General features: G+C 42.1%; 2 protein-coding genes and 1 long non-coding RNA gene across 4 annotated transcripts; 2 read left to right on the top strand and 1 right to left on the bottom strand.

Moving 5' to 3' along the window:
• The first annotated feature begins 161 nt into the window (after window positions 1-161).
• LOC119026993 (GRB2-associated-binding protein 1-like) lies at window positions 162-15,772 on the top strand. The gene is made up of 13 exons (XM_037111774.1): window positions 162-236; window positions 6,524-6,652; window positions 7,341-7,506; window positions 7,998-8,181; window positions 8,903-9,582; window positions 10,442-10,524; window positions 10,616-10,725; window positions 10,897-11,192; window positions 11,321-11,392; window positions 12,531-12,627; window positions 12,882-13,011; window positions 13,724-13,858; window positions 14,150-15,772. The coding sequence occupies exons 1-13, from the start codon at window positions 162-164 to the stop codon at window positions 14,333-14,335; spliced, it is 2,343 nt and encodes a 780-aa protein (XP_036967669.1). The 3' UTR covers window positions 14,336-15,772.
• Window positions 15,773-15,777: 5 nt separating this feature from the next.
• Window positions 15,778-17,784, bottom strand: LOC119027047. 2 transcript variants are annotated; one of them, XR_005077286.1, is made up of 4 exons: window positions 17,650-17,784; window positions 17,150-17,220; window positions 16,172-16,687; window positions 15,778-15,958 (listed from the first exon to the last, which is right to left on the bottom strand). It is a non-coding gene; the product is annotated as an uncharacterized LOC119027047 (long non-coding RNA). The 2 variants fall into 2 exon arrangements; XR_005077285.1 differs by lacking the exon at window positions 17,650-17,784 and having other exon boundaries at window positions 16,172-16,483; window positions 16,578-17,339.
• LOC119027034 (programmed cell death 1 ligand 1-like) lies at window positions 17,490-21,786 on the top strand. The gene is made up of 4 exons (XM_037111849.1): window positions 17,490-17,942; window positions 18,034-18,086; window positions 19,320-19,667; window positions 19,768-21,786. Exons 2-4 carry the CDS (start codon window positions 18,041-18,043, stop codon window positions 19,932-19,934), a joined length of 561 nt encoding a protein of 186 aa, XP_036967744.1. The 5' UTR covers window positions 17,490-17,942; window positions 18,034-18,040; the 3' UTR covers window positions 19,935-21,786.
• The last annotated feature ends 202 nt before the right edge of the window (window positions 21,787-21,988 follow it).

Genomic DNA, 21,988 nt, shown 5'->3' with positions numbered 1-21,988 from the left:
CATGCTTGATTAACTAAAAGTCTGACTGATCTGGTGCCTAATTGACTCACTCGACAATTGATTGGTTGTGTCTGGGAATCCTGATTGGCTAATTGGAGTCCTGTCAGCTTCCACACCTGATTGGAAGCCCGACTGATCGACTGGAAGCGGCTGACATCAGGATGAGCGGAGCAGAGGAGGTGGTGTGTGAAGGCTGGCTGAGAAAATCACCGCCAGAGAAGAAACTGCGGCGTTACGTGAGTACGGCTGAAGTTTGTTGTGTGTTTTGGGCTTGTTGGGTCCGTGCATCATATAAACAGTGGCTGTGTTTTAAAGCGCTGACGTGCACCTACAGGGCACACATACTGCTGGGTTTGTTGTGTTTTTAATTAAGCTGGAGGATCAGCTCTCGGTTTCATCAGTGTTTACACAGTGAGTCATTTTATAAAGTTACAGTCGTGATCATAAACTAACTAAACAGTCAGCAGAACAGCAGCTGTCGGCTGCCCAGCCTGATGTGTTTAATTCAGTTTAACAGTCTTATTTAACTGTTTGTACCACAGCGAGCTTGGACGTGATCTCGCCTAAACACTTTCTGCACGTTAATTTAGTTTTAAAGTGTTATTTTGCTTGTAATTCAGTTCAGCACAGTCGTCAGGATAAAATGTTAGAAGGCAACATTGGTGCCTACGTCAGGCGACCTACCATATCGATGTTTGTGCAAAACGTCTCATATCACCTACGCGTTACAGGTTTATGACCTGACGTTCATATCGGGAGGTTGACGGTTGACGGTGGTGGAGCTGCAGGTAACAAACCTGCCGAGCCAGTGACCACTGTTCAAAGCTGTGTTTCAATATTTGTAGGTGTCACACCAACTGGATATTTTTAATGTAAATTCGAGACAGTTTTCCAGCCGTGTTCATGGCAACAAACACCGGATATTTTTTGACCGAAGGTCCATCTGCTGTCGTGTTTGTGGCGACAAAACATGGTGTTTTTGTGCCCAACCTAACCAGAGCATAGAAAATATTTAACCTAAAGAAACACAAGGTTTTTACTTGATTGTGATTTTTCAGAAATGTACTCCGGCACAAGGTGGACAGCCATATCTATCTCATCATTTTTCTTGCCAGTCCACCTGTCACTTTTGGAAAATATGTCATTACATTAAAAAAAGACTGAGGACTGTTAGATTGATGGTGGACTGGCACCACTATAATAATAATAGGACGGGGATCTAACATCACTCCCCACAAGCCCCCCTGCTCTCAACACATCACATATACTGTGTCGTTGTTGAATTATTTAACTTTTTATACCAGAAACATATCTTAAGTGTCTCCAGTTTCAAAGGTTAGTCAGATGTACGTCCATAATTAACACAATTAAACATTCATACATATCTTAGTTTTGCGCTTTTGGCGTGTTCAGACTTTAAGCTCATCATGAAGCTCTGGTGATACGTCATCCTGACAGAAAAGAGCGTACAGCTCTTTATTTTGTAGATTATCACCATGCATGTGCATCTTCTTTGGATTTTACCTGTGAGAAAACTGATGGATAGACAGATAGTGGATCTTATTTTGAAAGGAAAATAAAAAAAAAAAAAGCTGTTGCATCTCAAAGTCCAGTTAAGAAGCGTTCAAGCACGAGACCGTCCAATGGCAGCATGGCTCGCTTTCCCGTAAGGAGGCAGCTTAGGCAGTTATTCACACACACACACACACACACACACACACACACACACACACACACACACACACACATACACTGCATAACTGGCATGCCTTGCCAGTGAGTTGAGCTAATCTCATCTCCTCTCGCTGCATATTTTCCCTTCAACTTTCTTCCTCTCTTTGGTTTCGTCCCTCTCTTTCATTCATTTACTTTCTCTTCCTGTTATCTTGTCACTTTCTTTTCTTTGCTAATTGTGTGTGTGTGTGTGTGTGTGTGTGTGTGTGTGTGTGTGTGTGTGTGTGTGTGTGTGAGAGAGAGAGTGTGTGTGTGTGGGAAGCAAAGGTCAAAGGAAGAACAAATGAATCAGAAGAAAAGTTACAGTTCAACAATTAACTGAGGGGAAAACAGGAGTTAATATGTTTCAATTATGAGGACTTCATTACCCACAATCCCCTTCAGCTGACAGATGAAGAAGAAGAAGAAGACAGAGCCCATTGTCCACACCGTGTGTGTATATTCAGCCATGATGGTATACACAACCCAGTGTGTACACACACACACTGTCCGCCCAGCTGTGTGTCGAGTGTCAACACACACACACTCACGCGGAGCTCCTTATAATAACAGCTGCAGCGGGCCGAGTGTGTTCACGGGCTCGTGTTAGGTATTGGGCCAGAGTTCACCTCATCATACTCCCAGTTCTGTCATAAGTTCTCTTCTGTGTGTGTGTGTGTGTGTGTGTGTGTGTGTGTGTGTTATGTAATGAGCTAATCGCTTTCAGCTGGGTCCGATTGGAGGAGGGGGGGCTCCCTGAAGATTTAGAAGATTTGGAAACACACACGAAGTGGAACAGAACCAGAACGAAAGATTCTGCAAACTTCAGTGCAGACACACACACACACACGCACACACTTCAGGTCACACACAGTTTAAGGAGAGTTGTGAGAGAGCATCACAGCTCTGGTACCTGCAGCACTCTTGTTTTTCCATCAGGAGTTTATTTGTGCAACACGCTGAGGTCTATAATTATTTAACAGTGATGGTCACTCGTTGTCACCAGGTTGTTTACGAGCCAACACTTCAGTCCAACCTGTTTGGAGAAGAAATGACATTCAAATAGGCAAATTATACCTCAAGTTTTCCACTCTGCAAGTGGGGACTCCACAAGGAGTCAAAAGCTAAACATGAAGATAATTAACATAGATCATTTTGAATCATTTTTTATGTTCTTCTTCTTCTTGTTCCTTTTCTGCAACGGTGTAAAAAGGCCGTTGAGTGAGGGAGCTAATAAAAAAATATAAATTTCAAAGATTAAAGTTGTTTATTTATGAGAAAAAGATGTGAATATTCTCTGAGATTGAAGCTATGTACTCATGAGAAAACATGCACAAATTTGCAAGAAACTGTTTATAAATGTGTAAAAAAACATGTATGATATGAAAATTGCCTATTTACGGAAAACACACAAATTTGTTAGGGAGAGGTCAAAAATTGTCTGAGATTAAAGTGGTTACTCTACTAGAAAACATAAAAGATTTTCCAGAAAATACTCAAATATACACTGAGATTAAAAAAAAGTATATTTACAACAAAACACTCACATATTTTTGAATAAAAAAACAACTAGTTATGGTTCAAGGTTAAACCAGTAGATTTAAGAGAAAAACCATGCAAATCAACAAAACTTGAATATCTGTTGAAATGAAAGTGGTAGTTTAATGAAAATGCACACATTTATTAGAAAACACTTGAATATCATCTGGGTTTAAAGTGGGTCATCTACATGGAAACAAAACCTGAATTTCCACTGACAACAATCATGAATTCATGAGACACAAAATCCTGAATATCTGCAAAAAGAAGTGGCGGCTTTAAGAGAAAAACACTTGTGAGGTTGCAGGAAGACAACAGAAATATTCTCTCAGGTGAAGGTTGTGTATTTCTGAGAAAACATTCCCGAACTTGAGAGAAAAATACTTAAACAGACCCATTTTTTGCTTCAACTTACTGTGTTACTTATGTGTTGTGCAGATTGGTTTCACTGGTTTAAAGACTTTACAGATGCATCTTGGGAAGTCTTTAATCTGCAGTAATACAATATAAGATGTAAATGTAAATGAGAGGTGAGTCAAAGGTGACTGTTACTTTCATTTCAGCTGCAAAGACATTTAATCTCAGTGTCCATCAGTGATTTCTGTCAAATTGAAAGTGTCGAGCGGTAACATGTTGACAGTTCTGAGAACTCGGCGCTGAATGTGATGGGAAGAGGAGGAATGGATCAACAGATGAGGAACTGAGCTGTTGGGACGTTTGTTCTCCGGGACTGCTGTTAATTTTGGTTTGGAGGCAGGATGGAGGAAGTGTTATTTTAGATCCATTGTGCCCTCTTCCTGTCGGGGTCAGAGGTCAGAGGAGGAAACAAAATGAAAGCAGAGGAGGAGAAGTGACAGGGACGAGATTAGGGAGGAGACGATCGTCAGCGAGAAGCTGCTGATGATCAATGTGGACGAAGAGGAGATAGATTAGATTATTAGTGTATTAGTAAAAATGTGTGTGATATCTTACCTTGAATACAGAGGAAGCAGCAGCTTAACTAAAACAATAACTAGCTGTTTATTATTTAAGATTTAAAAGGGAACTTAAATTATTGTAGAACATTAATTACAAAATATCAAAAGTATAAAAAAATAAAAAATATATTAAAAAATTAAATACAGAATTATTTTAAAATTTTGCTTCCTAAAAATACTTATTTGTCTTTATTTCCACTTTTTTATATTCTTTATTTTTAGTACAGAAAAAATCAAGTAATTTATATGTGAAAAATACACAAATATATAATGTGAAAAATATTTAGATATACATACAGAAATAAATGGACAAATAATTTATATATTTTTGTGTTTCCGCGTTTTATTTACTTTATTATTATATTTGTTTCTATTCATATTCACACATTTTCAAAGTTTAAATGTATATTCTTTAATCTATTCACATTTGTATTTTAATTATTTATTTTCTTGTACTTTTTAGAGATTTATTTTGGCACTGATGACTCCAGCAGCCCGAATAAATAGTTAGATTAAATAGAAAATACATTAAAATTGAGTCATTTAATACAAAAATAGGTATAAAAAAAGTTTTCAACAGTACAAAAGAAATATGCACTAAAAAAAATTACAAATTAATTTTCCACATAATTTAAAATAAATACAAATATTGTTTGATATGTCTTTTTTATATTTTCACATTTTTTACTTTTGAACTTTATTTTGAACTTTTTTTTTCTTGATTTCTCTTTAAATCTCCACATTTATCATCTTAGTCTTTAACAAATATATTCTTTTTTTCCTGCTCTTTTTACTAAATCGCTAGATTGAAACCAGTCGGGATATATATATTATAAAGAACTTAGGAAGAACTTCACCCTCAGACTTTGTGATGGATTCAACATCAGCTGGTGCAGCTCCGTCCGGTCGCTTTAATCAGAACAAAACATAGAAAATATTTTCATAGTTTTTTATCTCCCCGCTGCTTTATTTTGTTTTGTCCTGCAGCCTGAAGACGACTGATCATCAAACAGAGAAAACACACACACACACACACACACACACACACACACACACACACACACACACACACACACACACACACACAGACATAAACACGTATCTACTGCCACCTCTTACCGGCATTTCCTCTTCAGCTATTTCCTCTTCCTGTCAGTGTTTGGAGAGAAAACGGGGGAGAACAGCTACACAGTATTTAATTGCACTTTGATCACACACATACACACACAACAACACACACACACACACACACACACACACACAGTCATGGAGTCACGTTGGTTTTGTTGAGAAACACAATTAAGCCTGGATCAGATGGATTTGGTCCGTTGGACTGGTGGAAACTCACTGTCAAACACACACACACACACACACACACACACACACACACACACACACACACACACACACACACACAAGCCTGTGTTTCCAGTCACACTTCCTCATAAATGCTGTGTCTTGTCAGGTTGTTGTGGAAAAAATCTACATAATTTTGATTCCTTTCAACAGAAACCACTGAGTATCAGTTGGCCAGATTGTGTGTGCGTGTGTGTGTGTGTGTGTGTGTGTGTGTGTGTGTGTGCGCACATGCTGTTATTGAATTAAAAACCTTTTTCATGCTCTGATTCACACCTTTAAATAATCATGATGTGTCGTTTGCACACTCTACCTACACACTAACGCTGACTCCACAATCACACACACACACAAGCGCAGACACACACACACACACACACACACACACACACACACACACACATATGAGTCACGTCTGAAATATGAGGTGTCATCCCGCGGCTCGCTCCAGGGAGATGGACCCTACCCACAATGCTGCTCTGCTCAGTGTAAGATGGGAACAACCTGAGAGAAGTGTCAAACATTTAGCAATGCACTTTGTGTGTGTGTGTGTGTGTGTGTGTGTGTGTGTGCATGTGTGTGTGTGATGTTTGGTTAACATTCATGTGCACTCGACTGTAAAACTCCTGACATGGGAGAGAAACACCAGAGTTACAGAGTTAGAGGAACATGGAAAAAATAAATCATTCAAACTGACCTGAACAACCGAAACTCCTCATCAAAGATACAATATGTAAGATTTCTGCATTTAAATGACTAAATGTCTTATGATGTTGTGTTCCTACATCATCCCAAATGTTTACAACAATTTGCTCTATTTACTCAATTTCTGTCGCTTTAGAATTGAATGTATTGGCACTTGGTTTTCATACGTAGCTTTATGTGAAAAAAATAATTCTTTCCTTTGGATCGTGATCAGTGTGTTTTACTCTCTCCAGGCGTGGAAGAGGCGCTGGTTCGTGCTGCGAAGCGGTCGGTTGAGCGGTGAACCGGATGTTCTGCAGTACTACAAGAACCAGCAGTCCCGCCGGCCAATCAGGACCATCAACCTGAACCTGTGTGAGCAGGTAAACGCTTGAAAACACTGACGCCATGTTGGATCACTGCTGATGTTCAGCCATAATTATAATGCATGCAAAATGTTTCATCTCAGTTTTATACTCAGTTTTTTACTTCATGCATGTATAGTTACATTGCTATATTGAAAAGAGGACTTTGTTGCTGGAGGTTTGTGGTTTCTAGGTTTTAATGCTAACTGAGTGCTAACGCTATCTCAATATTAGCATGCCAGCATTTTAAAATGATAAATGATTGACTTTTATTCAGCAGACCAGATTCATGTGCGAGCCATTTTCCTCAAAGTGGGAAACATAAATGTTGTGGAGACGTGTTCCAGGTTTAAAGTTGTATAAATCTCAAATTATAACCCCTTCCTAGATTAACGTTACAGTGAGGGGTGTAAATTAACACTTAGATGTCAGTGCACAACTTGGACACATTTATTTTAAGCCTGGAAATAAAACAGTCCTGGATGTAATCAAACTGTAACGTAGGCTAAGAAGAGGTTGAATGCTAACGTTAGCAAATGGGTCATCAAATATGTTACCTTGAAATATGTCCGTATGATCCGTGTCAACAATTTGTCAGATAGCCCACCGTTTTATGACCTGCAACCTGAAACAAAGCTTTTGGCCGCCATTGGAATAAAGTCTGACGCCAGGTAAAGTTTAAACATCGCACCTCTTTCTCCTTCAGGTGGATGCCGGCCTGTCGTTCACAAAGAAGGAGCTGGAGAGCAGCTTCGTGTTCGACCTGAAGACGGAGGAGAGGACCTGGTATCTGGTGGCCGAGTCCGAGGAGGACATGAACCGCTGGGTTTCCTCCATCTGCCTCCTCTGTGGCTTCAACCCGACCGATGACGGTGAGGCGGAGAGAGAAGGAGGGAGTCAAAATATCAACATATTCCTCACACCTTTTTAGGAGTTTGCATTTGAAATGGCCTGATGTGTGGGTTGTGACTGAGTCAGTGTGAAAACAAGTGGGAGGAGAGAAGAGAGGGAACATGCAGGGAGAAGGTGGACAAAATGTCTGCAGGATTGTGCGTCTGTGACTCAGTGTACATATAAAATACTTTAAATATCATAAATATGGTGTTCCATATGACAGCTCTGCCTTGTACAGTCATTTGAACTTTGTCTTGTTTTGTTAATGACTCTAATAACCAACAGGAGTCAGATGAATCAGACTCTTTTGAAACCAACAAGCTCTTAAACTTCTTTCTAACTCCACACTAACAAATTTCAAAACACTCCGATTCCCACAATGCCCTGCAGGAGGACCTTCTCACACCTTCCTACTCGGAGTAATGTTTTCATTATTTGTTGTCCTATTTGTCTGATTTTCGTTCGACAGTCCCACAGCCTTCAGTCTCCGGCTCGTCCTCCATCACAGCGATGACCCAGACGAGTGGTACTGCTGCTGTCACCACGGTAACAGGGTCAGTCCCGTCTCTGTGCGATCCAGCGCGAATCCAGGAGCATGGCGGCAACGTGGAAGAGGATTACCTGTGGTTATCACACTGCCAGAGTCACATCAGGTAGACACACACAAGGGACGACACTTCATTTTGGGATATGAGCGTTAATTAAAGTTAAAGACCTGAGAAACTTGAGGAATACAAACGAGTGTGTGTTTATTTACACGGATTATAAATCTCTTGCAGCATTAAGTTAAAATTAAATCTCACAAAAGATTAAAATGGTGTTTGAAAGAAATGCAGAGAGGGAGAGATCGAACAAGTCTATCCCAAGATATCACGTGGACGCCGATGACACTGTCGAAGTGTCGTCCCTCAACGTCCTCCGTTCCTGCTGTCATTCTGGCTACGACCACTGGATGCCGCCGCCTCACATTGAATGTAAATGTAAATTGTAAAAAGCTGCTCGTACAGACGACTTATGCAGCCGTTTCTCCTGATGAGGACGGGCTGATGGTGCAGAAAGTCCTGTGAGTTTTGTTTTATGAGGTTGGCGTCATTTCAACAATGATTAACAGCCACAAAATACATAAAGTGCACAATTTGTCACTCTGCTTCAGACTACAGAAAACGAGCTGAGTCAGGGTTACATGTTCAGGCGTGTTGAATCTAAAGACGGGGATTAGAGGTTTATCTCAGCCTGGATCACACCCACGGTTTGGTTCCAAATCTTCCATGGAACAGTTCATTTGCACACAATAAAAGCCGTTTTCCTTCTTCGTAGGAAGGATCTTGTTTTCTGTTGTATTTCTCTTTAAATTCACTTGTATTTTGTCTGCAGGCCTCCTCTTGGCTCCTCCACGTCTCTTGAAACTGACTACAACGACAACCTCTACCCTCCTCCCTCGGCCACCTCCTCCTCCTCCTCCTCTTCCTCCTCTCCTTCCCTCCACCCAAATGGCCTCTCACTCCCATCCTCCTCCGGCTATAGGACGGTGTCTTGGTCGGTTTCCGCCATGTCCGGCTTTTTCAACCAGTCTTTGGACGCCAGCACGACCTCTGAGCTCCAGAAACGAGCCGGCAGACCTCGGTGTCACCCGTCTCCTCACCCCAGGAAGCACTCGCTGGACTTCCACCTGCGACCCGTGGCGATCCCACTCAGCGATGATACTCACTCTGTTGTTCATCCACATGCGCATTCATACACTAACAGTGGGTACCAGATCCCCCGTCCGGCGTCGACCCCGCAACCACGACCCCCTCGCCGCCCGTCTTCCACCCCGAGCGTGGACTCCCTCACTCAGGCGGAGCAGCACGCCTTCACCCCGACTCCTCCTCCACGTCCACCGAAACCTCCAAGCGTCGCGGCCCAGGGAGAGAGCTCAGGTGTGGGCACGCTGCCCCGATCCACCTCAGAGCCGGAGAGGAGGGACGGATGGGTGGAGGGAGGAGGAGGAGGAGGAGGAGGAGGAGGTCTGCCAAGGAGTAACACCATCACTACACCTGGACGCACACAGACAGGTAAGAAGAGAAGTGACTCCTGTTAGGTGGGTTTATATCAATACTGTCAGTCAGCACACATGCAGTTACTGCTGCTGTAGCTGCGTTATTTTAGATCACACTACCTCTCAGCATGACCCGCTGTACTCTGCCTCTGATTGGCTACATCCTGCCTGTTAAGTAGTGCACATGTGCAGAGCTGAGATGTCTATTACCAAAATATTGTAGGTAAGTTAGTGGAAATAAATATTGTTCCTGACTCAACATTTTCTTTCAGCGGCTGTGAATTTCCTGTAGCGTCATTATTGCCTGGTGGAGGGTTTTAAACTCGACACGTCAGACGAGACCTTTGGTTATAAAGCAGCTTTATTGTGCTGAACTGGCAGCATTGATGGATTATCGCAGCTGATACCATTCGTGCCAGTTCGCACCACAATTCGATTAAGGGTGAATTAGTTTGATTAGAAAAAGACCAGAACTTTGCCCCGCAAGAGCACAAAGAGCGTTTTTCAGCCAGTTCTCTGTTTCCAGCCTGCTTGATAGAAATGTAGATTAAGAAAAACGTGATGAAGACAGAGCTGCTACTGAGAAACAACATGCTCAAACGTGATGATTTACTGTTTTAAATCAGATCCAAGTAATATTTTTACACTGCAATGGAAATGATTTTCGATTAAGAGCTTTTAAAGTAACAGTTTGACGTGATGGGAAATCTACTTATTAGAGTTGCATGAGAATATTTATATTGAACATGAAGCTACAGCCAAAGGTTAGATAGCGGGAAATGGCTAGTTTGGCCTTTTATAAACAAGACACAACATGTTAACCGGTTGAAGTCTTACAGTCTTTATGCTAAGCTAAGCTATCCTCTGTGTTTCAGGCTGTGATTCCTTCTACATCCCTCGCTCTCTGTCGGACAGAGCGAGCATGTTCGAGTTCAGCGACAGCTTCAACAGCTACTTCGTGAGTGAAAACTCTTTAAAACTACAATCCAGTATATGTTTTCAGTATTTATCATTTTGTTGGTTTAACTCTGTGTATTTTGCCCTCTCAGTTCAATAAAGGAATGGTCCCTCTGGGTAGCGTTTGCTCTGAAGATGATGACGTGGATGAAAACTATGTTCCCATGAGCGCCGCCACCACCGAGCCTCCTGTCGCGCCCAGGTTAGTCAGAAGTTACACGACATGTTGAATTGTGTTTTTGTAAAGATCTCACGTTTCTAAAGATTTTAAAAGAGTGGAGTGTTACAACTATTAGACCTGTATGGAGTCTTGGGAGTGCCATAAAAAATCTGGCAGTTTTAATCACTTAATTTTCTTCTTCTCTGGTTCCAGAGTGCCTCCATCTCCCTCCTCCGACGCCTCCGTCCAGCACCAGGATGGTAACTACGTCCCCATGACCCCTCTCACCCCTTCCCTCCCCCTTCATCCCGCCCCTGCCACGGGTGATCTGGCGTCGCTGGGGAGGCAGGTGCCCCCACCGGCCCACATGGGTTTCCGTAACTCCCCCCTGACTCCCGTCGCTCCCCTCACCCCGCCGCTCCGGAGGAACACCATGAACACTGCTGGTGGGGTCCAGGTCAAAGCCTTGCCGCCTCCGATCCACCGCAACCTGAAGCCACAGCGCAGAGGTGAGAGGAAACACTGACAGTTGAAATGACGGTTACTAAAGTTCCGCTATTTAGGTAAAAAAATGTCAAAAGAACAGTAAACATTCACAGTAATAACAATAATGCTCTGATGTTGTGACTCCCTGCAGGAGTTTTCGTCAGTCAGCCTGCAGAGAAAACAGACGTCCAGACCGCCGGAGAGCCGACACGCAAAACAAGAGGTACGAACCAGCTGAACTGAAAGGAAACAACAAATACTGACGCTGGCCGGAACACCAACTCTTAAACAGACTACAGTCCTGATGTAATGCAGAAGTGGTTTGATGATACAATCTTGATTTAAGGCACACGTACCGGATTATTCCAGAGCCGTCAGTCACGTCTTACAGCCTCGATCAGCAGACGGTGCAACTTTCCAGAGTTCATGCCCGTATGCAGACGATGATGTGGTTTAGATCTCCAGATCTTCTTTGTTAATCTTTTAATTCTTTTAAATGCTTCTTACAGAGGTGAATTGGGGCCACTGTTGAAAATAGTTCTGACATTTTGCTCAGAATTGTGAGTTTTTGCTTAGAATAATTAGATTCATGTCAGAAATGTGAAGTTTCTTAGACTTCTGACTTTATTTCGTTATCAAAATTTAAGATCTGTCTTATTATCCTGTTATCAGCCCCAGCTGGTACTAAACCTTAATTTGTGATACTTAACATACTATTTGCGTATCGACGAGGCAAACCGTCGATAACTCACACACGTCTCTAATGGATCGACTGTTTTGATTAACAGTCCACACTCTTGTTTCACTTTCTACTACACTGTAATTCCTGTTTTTGGTCGTGTCTCCTTCTGTCTGACTTTTTGTTTCATTTCCTGAAACAGTGGGTCATTTCTTCTCTCTCTGTGGTTTTTGTTCTCCTCTCACCTTCTCTCTCTCTCGTCGTCGTCTCCCTCCGTTAGTCATTCGTCGCCTGTTCTCGTTCTCCTTCGGCGTCTTTGAGTTTTAATTATTTACCTGCTTCCACTTTGCTCAACAAGGCTGCAGCATAAGGTCACGACAGCCACGCGCTCCGACACGCAGCTGCCATATATAGAGCTGCAGCATATAGAGACGCTCGCATTAAATATTAGTGAGGGTTCACAGTCAGGGAGCTGATTCTGCAGCACGAAAACACACATTTTACTTCCTGTACAGAGCTTTTGTTTCCAAACATAATGAGTCTCATTATTATTTTATCTGCACTCAGACTTTATAGGAAACTTATGAGGCTTAACTTGGGTCAGGTGAGGACGTTCAGGTGTATCAGGACTATTTACTCTTCTATGTTTTAACTGTTTTAAATGTCCTCTCCTCCCTCCCAGTGAAACCAGCTCCCCTGGACATCACTCCAGTGCAGCAGGACTGGCAGGAAGTCCCGCCCCCTGTCCGCTCGCCTGTCACTCGAACCTTCACACGAGAGTAAGTGTGTGTGCTTGATGTTTTAGTGCAGCGTTAACAGAAACCTACAAGATATGTCAATATTTAATGTCCATTACAGTCAGAGAGAGAGAGAGAGGCAGGATGTGTGAATGAGAGACACTCTGCTGCCCCCCGGTGGTGCTACAGCAGTACTGCAGCATTATTGAAAACAAGTGATTGTTGCTGCGGTGAAACATATTCATTAAGTTTATTGTGTGTGTGTGTGTGTGTGTGTGTGTGTGTGTTTCCATCAGTCCATCCAGGTGTCGGTCTTTCAGGCCGACTTCCGCTCACAGCTCGTCTCCTTCGTCTGATTCTGATGACCCTGAAGAAAACTACGTCCACATGACGACCTCCAACCTCAGCTTCAGCGCCGGGGAGCCGGTAAGACCTTCCTTCTTTCCTTTCCTCCCTGCCCTCTTTTCCTCCTTTCCTCTGACCTCACTACTTCTTTCTGTCTTTCTCCCCTCATTCCTTCCTTACTTCCTTCTTTTATTCCCTCTTACAATGCTTCTCCTTTCTTTCTTTCTTTCTTTCTTTCTTTCTTTCTTTCTTTCTTTCTTTCTTTCTGTCCTTTCTTCCCTCCTACCTTCCTTCCCACTGTGTTTTTTATTGCCTTGCTTTTTTTTCTTCTCTCCATCTTTTCTTTCTTTCCTTACTTCTTTGTTTGTTTACTTTTTCTTTTTCCTTCCTTCTTTGTTTGTTTGTTTCTTTCTTTCTTTCCTTCCTTACTTTCTTCATGTCTTTCTATCTTTCTTTCTTCCATCCCTCTTTCCTTTCTTCCCTCCTTCTTTTCTTCCTTCCGTCTGTACTTCTTCTTACTGTCTGTTTATCTTCCTTCCTTCCTTCTTCCTTTCCTTCTTTCTTTCTTTCCTTCCATCTTTCCTTCCATTTTTCTTTCTTTCTTTCTTTCTTTCTTTTTCCTTCTGTCTTCCGTCATTCTCTCCTGTCCAACCTGCTTGCGTACTCCTTTTTTTCTCCCCTGTTTCTATTTAATGGATGCTTAAAAAAACTCATTGTGTGTGTGTGTGTGTGTGTGTGTGTGTGTGTGTGTGTGTGTGTGTGTGTGTGTGTGTGTGTGTGTGTGTGTCCACAGTCTCTGAGGCTCATGATGCACCGGGCGTCAGAGGGCGGAGTCAGCAGCCCGTTGCTACAGCGAGCCAGAGGCAACAAACAGGTGGAGTACCTGGACCTGGACCTGCATACTGGGCGATCGACACTGACAAGACAGGTAACTGCTCTCTCTCTCTCTCTCTCTCTCTCTCTCTCTCTCTCTCTCTCTCTCTCTCTCTCTCTCTCTCTCTCTCTTTCATCCCCATCATGTTATTTATTTTTGTTTCCTGTTTTATTATTTCATTATTACTCTCCACCAGAGGGCGTCAAGTCAACACTGTAATCACGTGTAAACCTTAATATTCTCATACATGTGGCACATTGATGATTTCTATATTTGACTGGCTGCAGTGGATCAATCATGAGATCAATATAACATCTGATAGAAATACATTGTTACCACATTCAGAACCGCAGCACGACAGAAGGTGGAAGCGGCGGCGCTGAGCAGGTCGGAGCAGGCGAGGAGCGCCCACGAGTCGGGCGAGCGCGCGTGGACTACGTGGTGGTGGACCCCGAGAGGACCAAGGCCCTCAGGAACACCAGAGAAGCATGGCATGATGGGAGGATGTCCACGGAGAAGGAGAAATGCTAGAGATGCACAAACACACACACACAGATGTACTGAAGAAGCACTGAGAGACACAGTTAAGAGTTTTAAATTAAATTCTGCCCAAGAACTTCTACGGTCCTGTTCACACCTGGTAATGACATCAGTCCTGAGATCCAATCAAACAGACAAACATGTCCTGGACCACGTGGAAGGACCGCCCACTCAACTGACTGAAGAAGAAGAAGAAGAAGAAGAAGAAGAAGAATATGGTTGACTGTAATGTAAACGACATGTTTTTCCTTCTTAACATGCCGATTTCTGTTTTCTCTTTCAACCAATCCAAACGTGATATCACCAGACTCCCTTGATAAATCTTGTAATTCTAAGAGTTGTTGAGCAGTAAGAAAATTTGAAATCACACTGTGAGACAAATACAACAAATTCTAAATCACTAGTGCTTTGATATAAATTCGGCATTAAAATTCAAAAGATGAAGTTGTTTCTTTCATTATAAATTAGTGATGGTTTTGTGGCAGCCTCGCTGTACCAGCCTGTCTGGCTCTGCGTTTCGTGCATTCCAACATTCAGCAGCTGTTTCAACTGATTTTCACCAAATGTATGAAATGACACAAAATGTATTGACCATAAACATGTCCAATTTTACAAACACAGTAAACTGTCACCAATATACGCTACCTGTGTGTAGCCTGTGGAGAAAGTCCCCAGACTCCCTTTGAAATACACGTCATTTTGTGAGTTGCTGAGTCAGAGAAACTCTATAAACTTTGTGAAACCATTTTGCTGAATAATTCTTCATTACTTGGGCCTTCTTGTCAATTCGGCAATTCTTTCTTGCTTCCTGTTGGTGTATTTTCATGAGGGAAGTGAGAGTCATCACAAGTGGTCATTTGACACACATGTTAACATCAGGTCTGAGGAAAATGCTCACACTCGGCTGACTTATTGTCTAAAGTGTGTCGAGGTCATTCACAAGAAAATGCTGGTCAGTGTGATTGGAGGGTGAAACATTTAAAGGACGGATCAACATTAGTATTTTATTAGGGCAACACATCAATCCAGCTTCATATAGCCAAGGAAACTAAGGTTCTCTGACTCCACCTACATGCCTCTAACAAACGTTGTAGAGACCAAAAATTAGGTGACAGGTTTGACAAAAGTTACTAAACGTTGCCGTCAATCCAGGTAAATCAACCAGCATCACACCACGTTTCAGTTAGAGCTACAATGTGTTTACTGCTGAATAAGTGAAAATCTGATGACCAGCAAATCAGAATAATTTTCTTTTGTAATCAATCCCAGGAGTTTGTCTGCAGTGAATGATTGTGTCAAAATCTGTCCACACAGTGGATGAAGCTGTTACTGTCGGATCATTTCATTGATTGTTAAATTGAGAGTTAAATGTGATTTTAGTAACGACTGTTCAACTGAGAATAAATAAATAAACACCACTCGTCACTCTCTGGGTTTCCTGAGTGTTTTATTGATTCATACGTGACACAAAGTTGTCAAACTCAACATGCAGTTCCATCTGTGGCCACTAGACAGTGCTAACGATCACATGTTGTGGATCAGGTACCATGAGGCCAACAGCTGGAGGCAGATCAAGTCCAAAGTCCTCTTCAGCTACTGTTACGTCATTCAGTTCTATGAAAACATCATATACACTCCCTTGAAAACTGAGTTAATTGACTTGTTTTGTATATCTGAGCCTCTCATGGTAGAGACCATGAAGGATAAACAGGATCAAACAAACTCCCTGTTGTTGTGGGAACCTTACAGTTGATGGCGGAACCATTAATGTCATGTGGATAAAAAAAAACCCTAACCCGAGTGACGCATGTCTTACACCGTACTCACCAATTTAAATGGGTGGAGTTCTCTTCACCTGACCTTCTCCTCTACTACAGGAAGTCATGTTTGATTGTTCATTGTTATTGTTTATCGTGTTTTGCTGTCAGGTAACCGTATCCAAGAGGCAGGACCTCATCACGTTATAAAAGCTTCCTCCAAGGCTCCGTCTCTGATTTGAAACCTGATTCACGGTGAAGGAGGTGCTGTTAGTCCTTCTCCTTCTTCACACCTGTGTCTTTTTGTCTGCTGGTCAGGTGGAGGGGTTTTTTTTCCACGCAGGAGCCGGAGCTCACATATCTCCGTCAGGTGGGTGCTACACTGGAACAGAAGGTGTTAAACATATTTGAAACACGTTGTGCAGCTTCCTGTTACCTACAGTCACCTACTGCTGAACATGCACACCCCCACACACCTGCTCTCATCACCTTTGCTCCAGAGCTGAGTCATTCTGACTTTTGGCTTCATGGGAACTTTCCGTCACAGTTATTATCTCCTGCTGCTGCTGCGAGAGAGAGAAAGTACCTGCAAGATCATGTAGAGGTGGGAACAACCCACTGATGTTTTATTTGGCAGATCTCTCATTCAGTAGTAAGTTCACACCACGGAGAGGAATTTAAATACGTCATCTGAAGCATTTGTGCAGCTGTGTTGACTGACATTTAAACAATATGTTGCAATAATTTGAAAATGCATTTTGATCACGCTGGAATGACGCATGTGTTTTGGAACCAATGGCAATATATTGTTATATTTTCCATTCATTCATTTATTTTAAGGGAAAATGTACATTACTGATCAGCTGCAGATAAAGAAATTTGTGTAAAATTGTGTTCTGTGCAGCCAATAAAAAACAGAGAAGAAGAACAACAATCAAACCATCTTTGCTCACCACATTTTAGCCTTTCTTGCATTCAGGTATGCATGAAAAAGCATAAAAATGTTGATTTCTTTTACCAGTATCAGCCACAAGAGTCAGGTAGTTACCTGTTATTGTGTCGGCTGATAAGAATCTATATCCTGCAACACACTTGTATTTATCTAAATCCTCAGAGAACCTGTTGAGAGAGACAATACAGGTATACGATAAAGCTGATAAGAACAAAAATCACAGGATGAAAACATTTTGAAAACATGGCATAAATTCAACAATGTTAAAATTGCAAAATAGTGAGAACAATTATGATATACAGTTGACCCTTGTAGTGTTAATGAGGTGTTTTTTTAGGCAAATTCCGGGCAGTTTTTCTAAACTTTTTAAAAAACAAAGTGAAAAAAGCTCAAAAGCAAAGAACACCTCTAGTTTGAGTTTAGTAAATTACATCTATATGATCCAATTCAGAGAGAAAAACTGATTCGACAGCTGTTTTCCTTGTAAATAAAGATGTATTTCTTAAAATATAAATTGTGAATAGAAGTTAAACTGTTTACACTCTTTTATCATATCTGTGTAACATATCTGATGTACAAACACATTTTGTACATACTGCCGCATAAAATAGTAGTTTTCTGTGAAACTACCCGTCCCACAGATGTCGTCACGTCTAAGGTAAACTGGTCTAACGGCAGTCGACAGGGCGGCTCTTCAGCTGCAACAAGAGAAGGAAAACATGCAACTGCACGTCTGCAGATGAGACAAATGATTTAACAGAGGCAGGAGGAGCAGGAGCAGCTGGAGGACAGGCTCATTCTGATGGAGGATTGAGGAAAAGGATCATTCTGGAAGTTTTTCACAGACAGAGGACGTCTGAGTTTATGTTGGGGAGAAGTGACTCTGCTGGTAAGTCACACTCGGACCTTAACATAGAGGATGAGCTTTCATGCATGATAGCACACCAGCTGAATATCTGCATATCTGTCTCCTCTCACAGGGAGAAGATGATCTGCAGGATCCTGCTGCTCATCAGCCTCAACTGTGTCTGTGGTCAGTTTACAGCTTCACTTTATTACACTGCAGAGAAAAGTTGAAGGAAACTTGTTGACATTGTCAGGAGACGAGTTTGTGTCCTGATGTTGGTGTCAGTGTGTGTCATGCTGTGATGTCCTGATAAGTTTCACCTGGCTCTGTTTTCCTCTCTTTGTTTTCTCGGCTCACCTGTGTTCAGTCAGTCATCACTCTGTTGTTAAGTCTTTCCCTCTCGCTTTGTCAGTTGTGTTTACCACTTATCTGGTTTGTTTTTTCAGCTGTTGTACTTCTTTATCTGCCTGCTTTGTGTGTTTTTTTTTTTTGTTTCTTGATCCATTTGACTTTTGACTTCTCTGCTCTGGCTCACTTTATTAAAGCTGGCCTTCTGTTCCTAACCTGCCTGCCACCATGTGTACATTTGGGGTCCTCACCTTTTTGTAAGACTTTCCAAGAGGCTCATCATCACAGACAGCAGATCACAAACCCAATCAGACCACATCCTTTAAAACTAGTTTTTAAAAGTCTTATCCGGTATCTGGTATGAATTCTCATGGATTTGTTGCATTTACGATCAGGCAGTTGACAGGCCTTGGACGCCATAAACATCAGTTAGTCTTGTGTTTGTCTTTCAAACTAAGCGACGACTCAACTATGGACAGATGGAAAGGTGGCACATCAGTTAACTTGTACTGGCTACTGTCTCTTTAAGGCCTGAGCCTGCTCTGATTGATCAGCTCAGACATACCTTACACATGAATGGACACATGAATCAATTCATCAACAGGCCAAACATGCAGTGAGGCATAAATTATGTAACTGTGTCACTTGGTGATAAAATGTGTGAATCACAAACTCAAGGAATTCACTACTGAGGAGGCGTTCAGGAGCAGTGTTTTCTGTGGGAGAGAGGAGCTCCTGTTGGCTTGGACTTGACCTTTGTATGAAGCTGGAGTTAAGGTGGATGAGTAATGCGCATGATATGCGTCATATTAGTGTATTTATGACTCACTTACATTATCATTCCTCTGAGCACACGCAACGCTCTTGTGTCTTTTGTTTTGTTATGTCGAGTTTACTTTAGTTTCTTTATCTCCCTGCAGCTGTGTCGCGTGCACAACATGATTGTTTGACCACACATACTGAAATCTACTGGTCTTATGAATTAAACCTTAAAAAGTAGCTGATTGGTTGAAAAGTGCATCCTGATGATCACCACATCTTATTTCATCTCTCTGTTTTTCTTCCTCTCAGGACTGTATAAGCCTCGTTACTCAGGTCCAGTCTATCAGTCGGAGGAGAACCACAACATCACAGCAGAGTGGCGCTTCTCGTCCAAACCCAACATCTCCGTCCCCTCGCTGAAGATCCACTGTGTGTTCGTGCGGGGGCTGAAGGTGTTTTACCACCTGGACAACAGCGTTGACGAGCCTCAGCACGAGCAGTTCTCAGGACGGGTTCAGTGCGACAAAGACGCTCTCAGAACAGGACGGGTCAGACTTCATGTGTCCAGAGTCAGGACCGAAGACTCGGGCCTGTACCTCTGCAGGATGGCCACTGGATCTGGCAGGAAGGTCTCACAGTTCTCATTTAACATCACTGGTAAGTCGAGATCAGTGTCACGTGGAACAGTTTAAAGTCATCTGGTCAATTAAAACATATATAGCACAGCTCACACACACACTGTTAATGCTCTTTACAGAAGCCACTGTGACGTCCAAACCCCTGATACCAGAACCAGAACCAAAACCAAAGCCAAAGCCAGAGAGTCGGGGCAGGATTGGCCTGTTTGTTGGACTGGGACTGGCAGCAGCAGCAGCAGCTGGACTGACTGTCTGTCACTGGACTTCATCATGTCGCTCTACCTGAAGTGAAACAAGTAGGACCCAGAAGCCCAACAGTTGTAGCAAAGCATCATCTCAGATGCATATTTTCTTTATTCTTGTTAAACTGGATGACTTGCGCAGGCGCAGGTTTATGTCCACATGTTGCTGACTTGTACGTCACTTTTACATGGATGGTTCTGAAACACTTTCACTGCCCTGAATGATTTGTAGCACAGGTCCAAACTTTCCAGGACGGCATAGCTGGACAAATATCTCACCCAAAACATCTTCTCAAGAGTGTACAGTAACTTGTTCCTCATTATACAACAGGGTTATATAACCTAACTACAATTTGTAAACATCTTCATGCAACACAAATTTACAGATATACAGTTTATGTATGTAGAACATAGTAAGCATGAGCTGCATCTGTTGGATCTGCGTCAGGGTGGAAGTAAACAGCAGCAACAAGATGAAGATAACGTGGTCGACAGAAAACTCTGTCCATCGGCTTTGACTGCATGTGAGCACCAAGCATCGATGTTATCAACACAGAGTCTGACTCTCCTCGTCCGGCTGTCGTCCTGCTCTCTTTGGAGTGTAGACGGTTAGTTTGTGATGAGGTCTGGTATCTTGGCTGCTCCATAAAAGCAGTCGCTCAGTAGCCGTATTTAACACCGTAATAAAGAATCTGTTTTGCAGGAAATAAGCGAGAGAGAGCTCTGACGCAGATACGACGTCTTTATCTCAAGACTTTTACCCTCTATTGTTGATTGGATGTGTAGATCTGAGGAGAGCACTGCTGATAGTGCTGGAGATGAACAGACAGGAGCGAGCTCACCTGCAGGCGAACGTCGCTAACATGCGTCAGACGTGGGTTTTTGTCAGTACATTAACATTCCTGCAAACAAAAGATTCGTCCGACTTCTCATGTGTCACGTGTTGATGACCTGGTTTTCATATGAGGAGGTGTAGGACATGGTGGTGGAGTTACAGTAGATAAGACTCAACAGTTTCAGTCTGTTTTTCTGCACTGAGAAGAGTGAAACCACTGCATATATTTTGAGGATTGGGAGTGGCATCTCAACATTTGAGAATGTGACACCTTTAAAAGAGAATAAGAAGACAACTTCCTGCCAAAGTTTGTGATGACCAGCCTGAGTAAATTTCACTGCCAGGTTTGTATTTTTAACGAGGCCTCTGTACAGTTTCCACCCAAATATGTATTTTAAGCCAAACAGTGATGTTTTTCGAACCCCAACGAGGTGGTTCTAATGTCCAATCTGTGAAAACACGATTCTTAACTGAGTGTTTATCAGCGTGTTGTCTAAACGTTTGCACCACTGAGATAAAGCATCGTGATAAGATGATGACTATCAGAACACAACTTTAATCTGCAGCTTGTGCAAAATAAAATCAGTGATATCGAGCATGAAAACCATCAATTTCATGTTCACATCGATGAACGTGATTGTAATAAATACAGTCCCGACGCACTGTTGTTGTTTTAAAGAGATATAGAAGTGAAATACGGCCAGTATATTTATATAAATATCTGTAAATATATACTTTTTCTTTTCTCATCATTGAACCACTTGATAGAAGAGTAGAAATAAACAGGTGGTGCCGACCAGTGTTATATTGTGTTTAAATATTTAATTTATCTCTTTTCTTTTCTTGCAGACTATTTGTGTATTAACACAACTTTTCATGCCGAAGTTCTATAAGTGAATGAGCTAATTTCCTTGTATATACTGTCGTGAACACTGTGTATATTTATGTCAGAACATTCCTGTTTTATATTTTTCTTTTTACGATTTCTTTTCAGGAAACTGATGCAAGAAAATAATATAAAAATGTCCATTAATTTGTGTAAATAAAGTGTAAAGTTATTGTGCCCGTGTTGCTGATGATTCTTTAACTTCTTCACAGCCTCTAACTCTGTGATATTAAAGTCTTACAGACAGAAGAGTCATAACTCCTGTGATTAACAAAGTCAAAATCTGTTGTGTTTTACTTTATAGTCACGCGCTGCTTCGCTGCACAGCAGCAGCAGGAAGTAGGTGGGTTTATCTGGTGCGTGTTGCATCAGCTGGT

This window comes from Acanthopagrus latus, chromosome 10 (assembly GCF_904848185.1).
Source record: "Acanthopagrus latus isolate v.2019 chromosome 10, fAcaLat1.1, whole genome shotgun sequence".
NCBI lineage: Eukaryota > Metazoa > Chordata > Actinopteri > Spariformes > Sparidae > Acanthopagrus > Acanthopagrus latus.
Note: the sequence above shows the minus strand (reverse complement) of the source record. Positions and strands in the feature narration are given on the sequence as shown.

Excerpts from the sequence above, each read along its gene's own strand:
- LOC119026993 (XM_037111774.1), top strand. The coding sequence starts at position 162 with ATGAGCGGAGCAGAGGAGGTGGTGTGTGAAGGCTGGCTGAGAAAATCA. Across the intron at positions 10,525-10,615 it reads ACAGCTTCAACAGCTACTTC|TTCAATAAAGGAATGGTCCC; the intron begins GTGAGTGAAAAC and ends TTGCCCTCTCAG. Across the intron at positions 13,012-13,723 it reads GCTTCAGCGCCGGGGAGCCG|TCTCTGAGGCTCATGATGCA; the intron begins GTAAGACCTTCC and ends GTGTGTCCACAG.
- LOC119027034 (XM_037111849.1), top strand. The coding sequence starts at position 18,041 with ATGATCTGCAGGATCCTGCTGCTCATCAGCCTCAACTGTGTCTGTG. Across the intron at positions 18,087-19,319 it reads CAGCCTCAACTGTGTCTGTG|GACTGTATAAGCCTCGTTAC; the intron begins GTCAGTTTACAG and ends TCTTCCTCTCAG. Across the intron at positions 19,668-19,767 it reads GTTCTCATTTAACATCACTG|AAGCCACTGTGACGTCCAAA; the intron begins GTAAGTCGAGAT and ends TGCTCTTTACAG.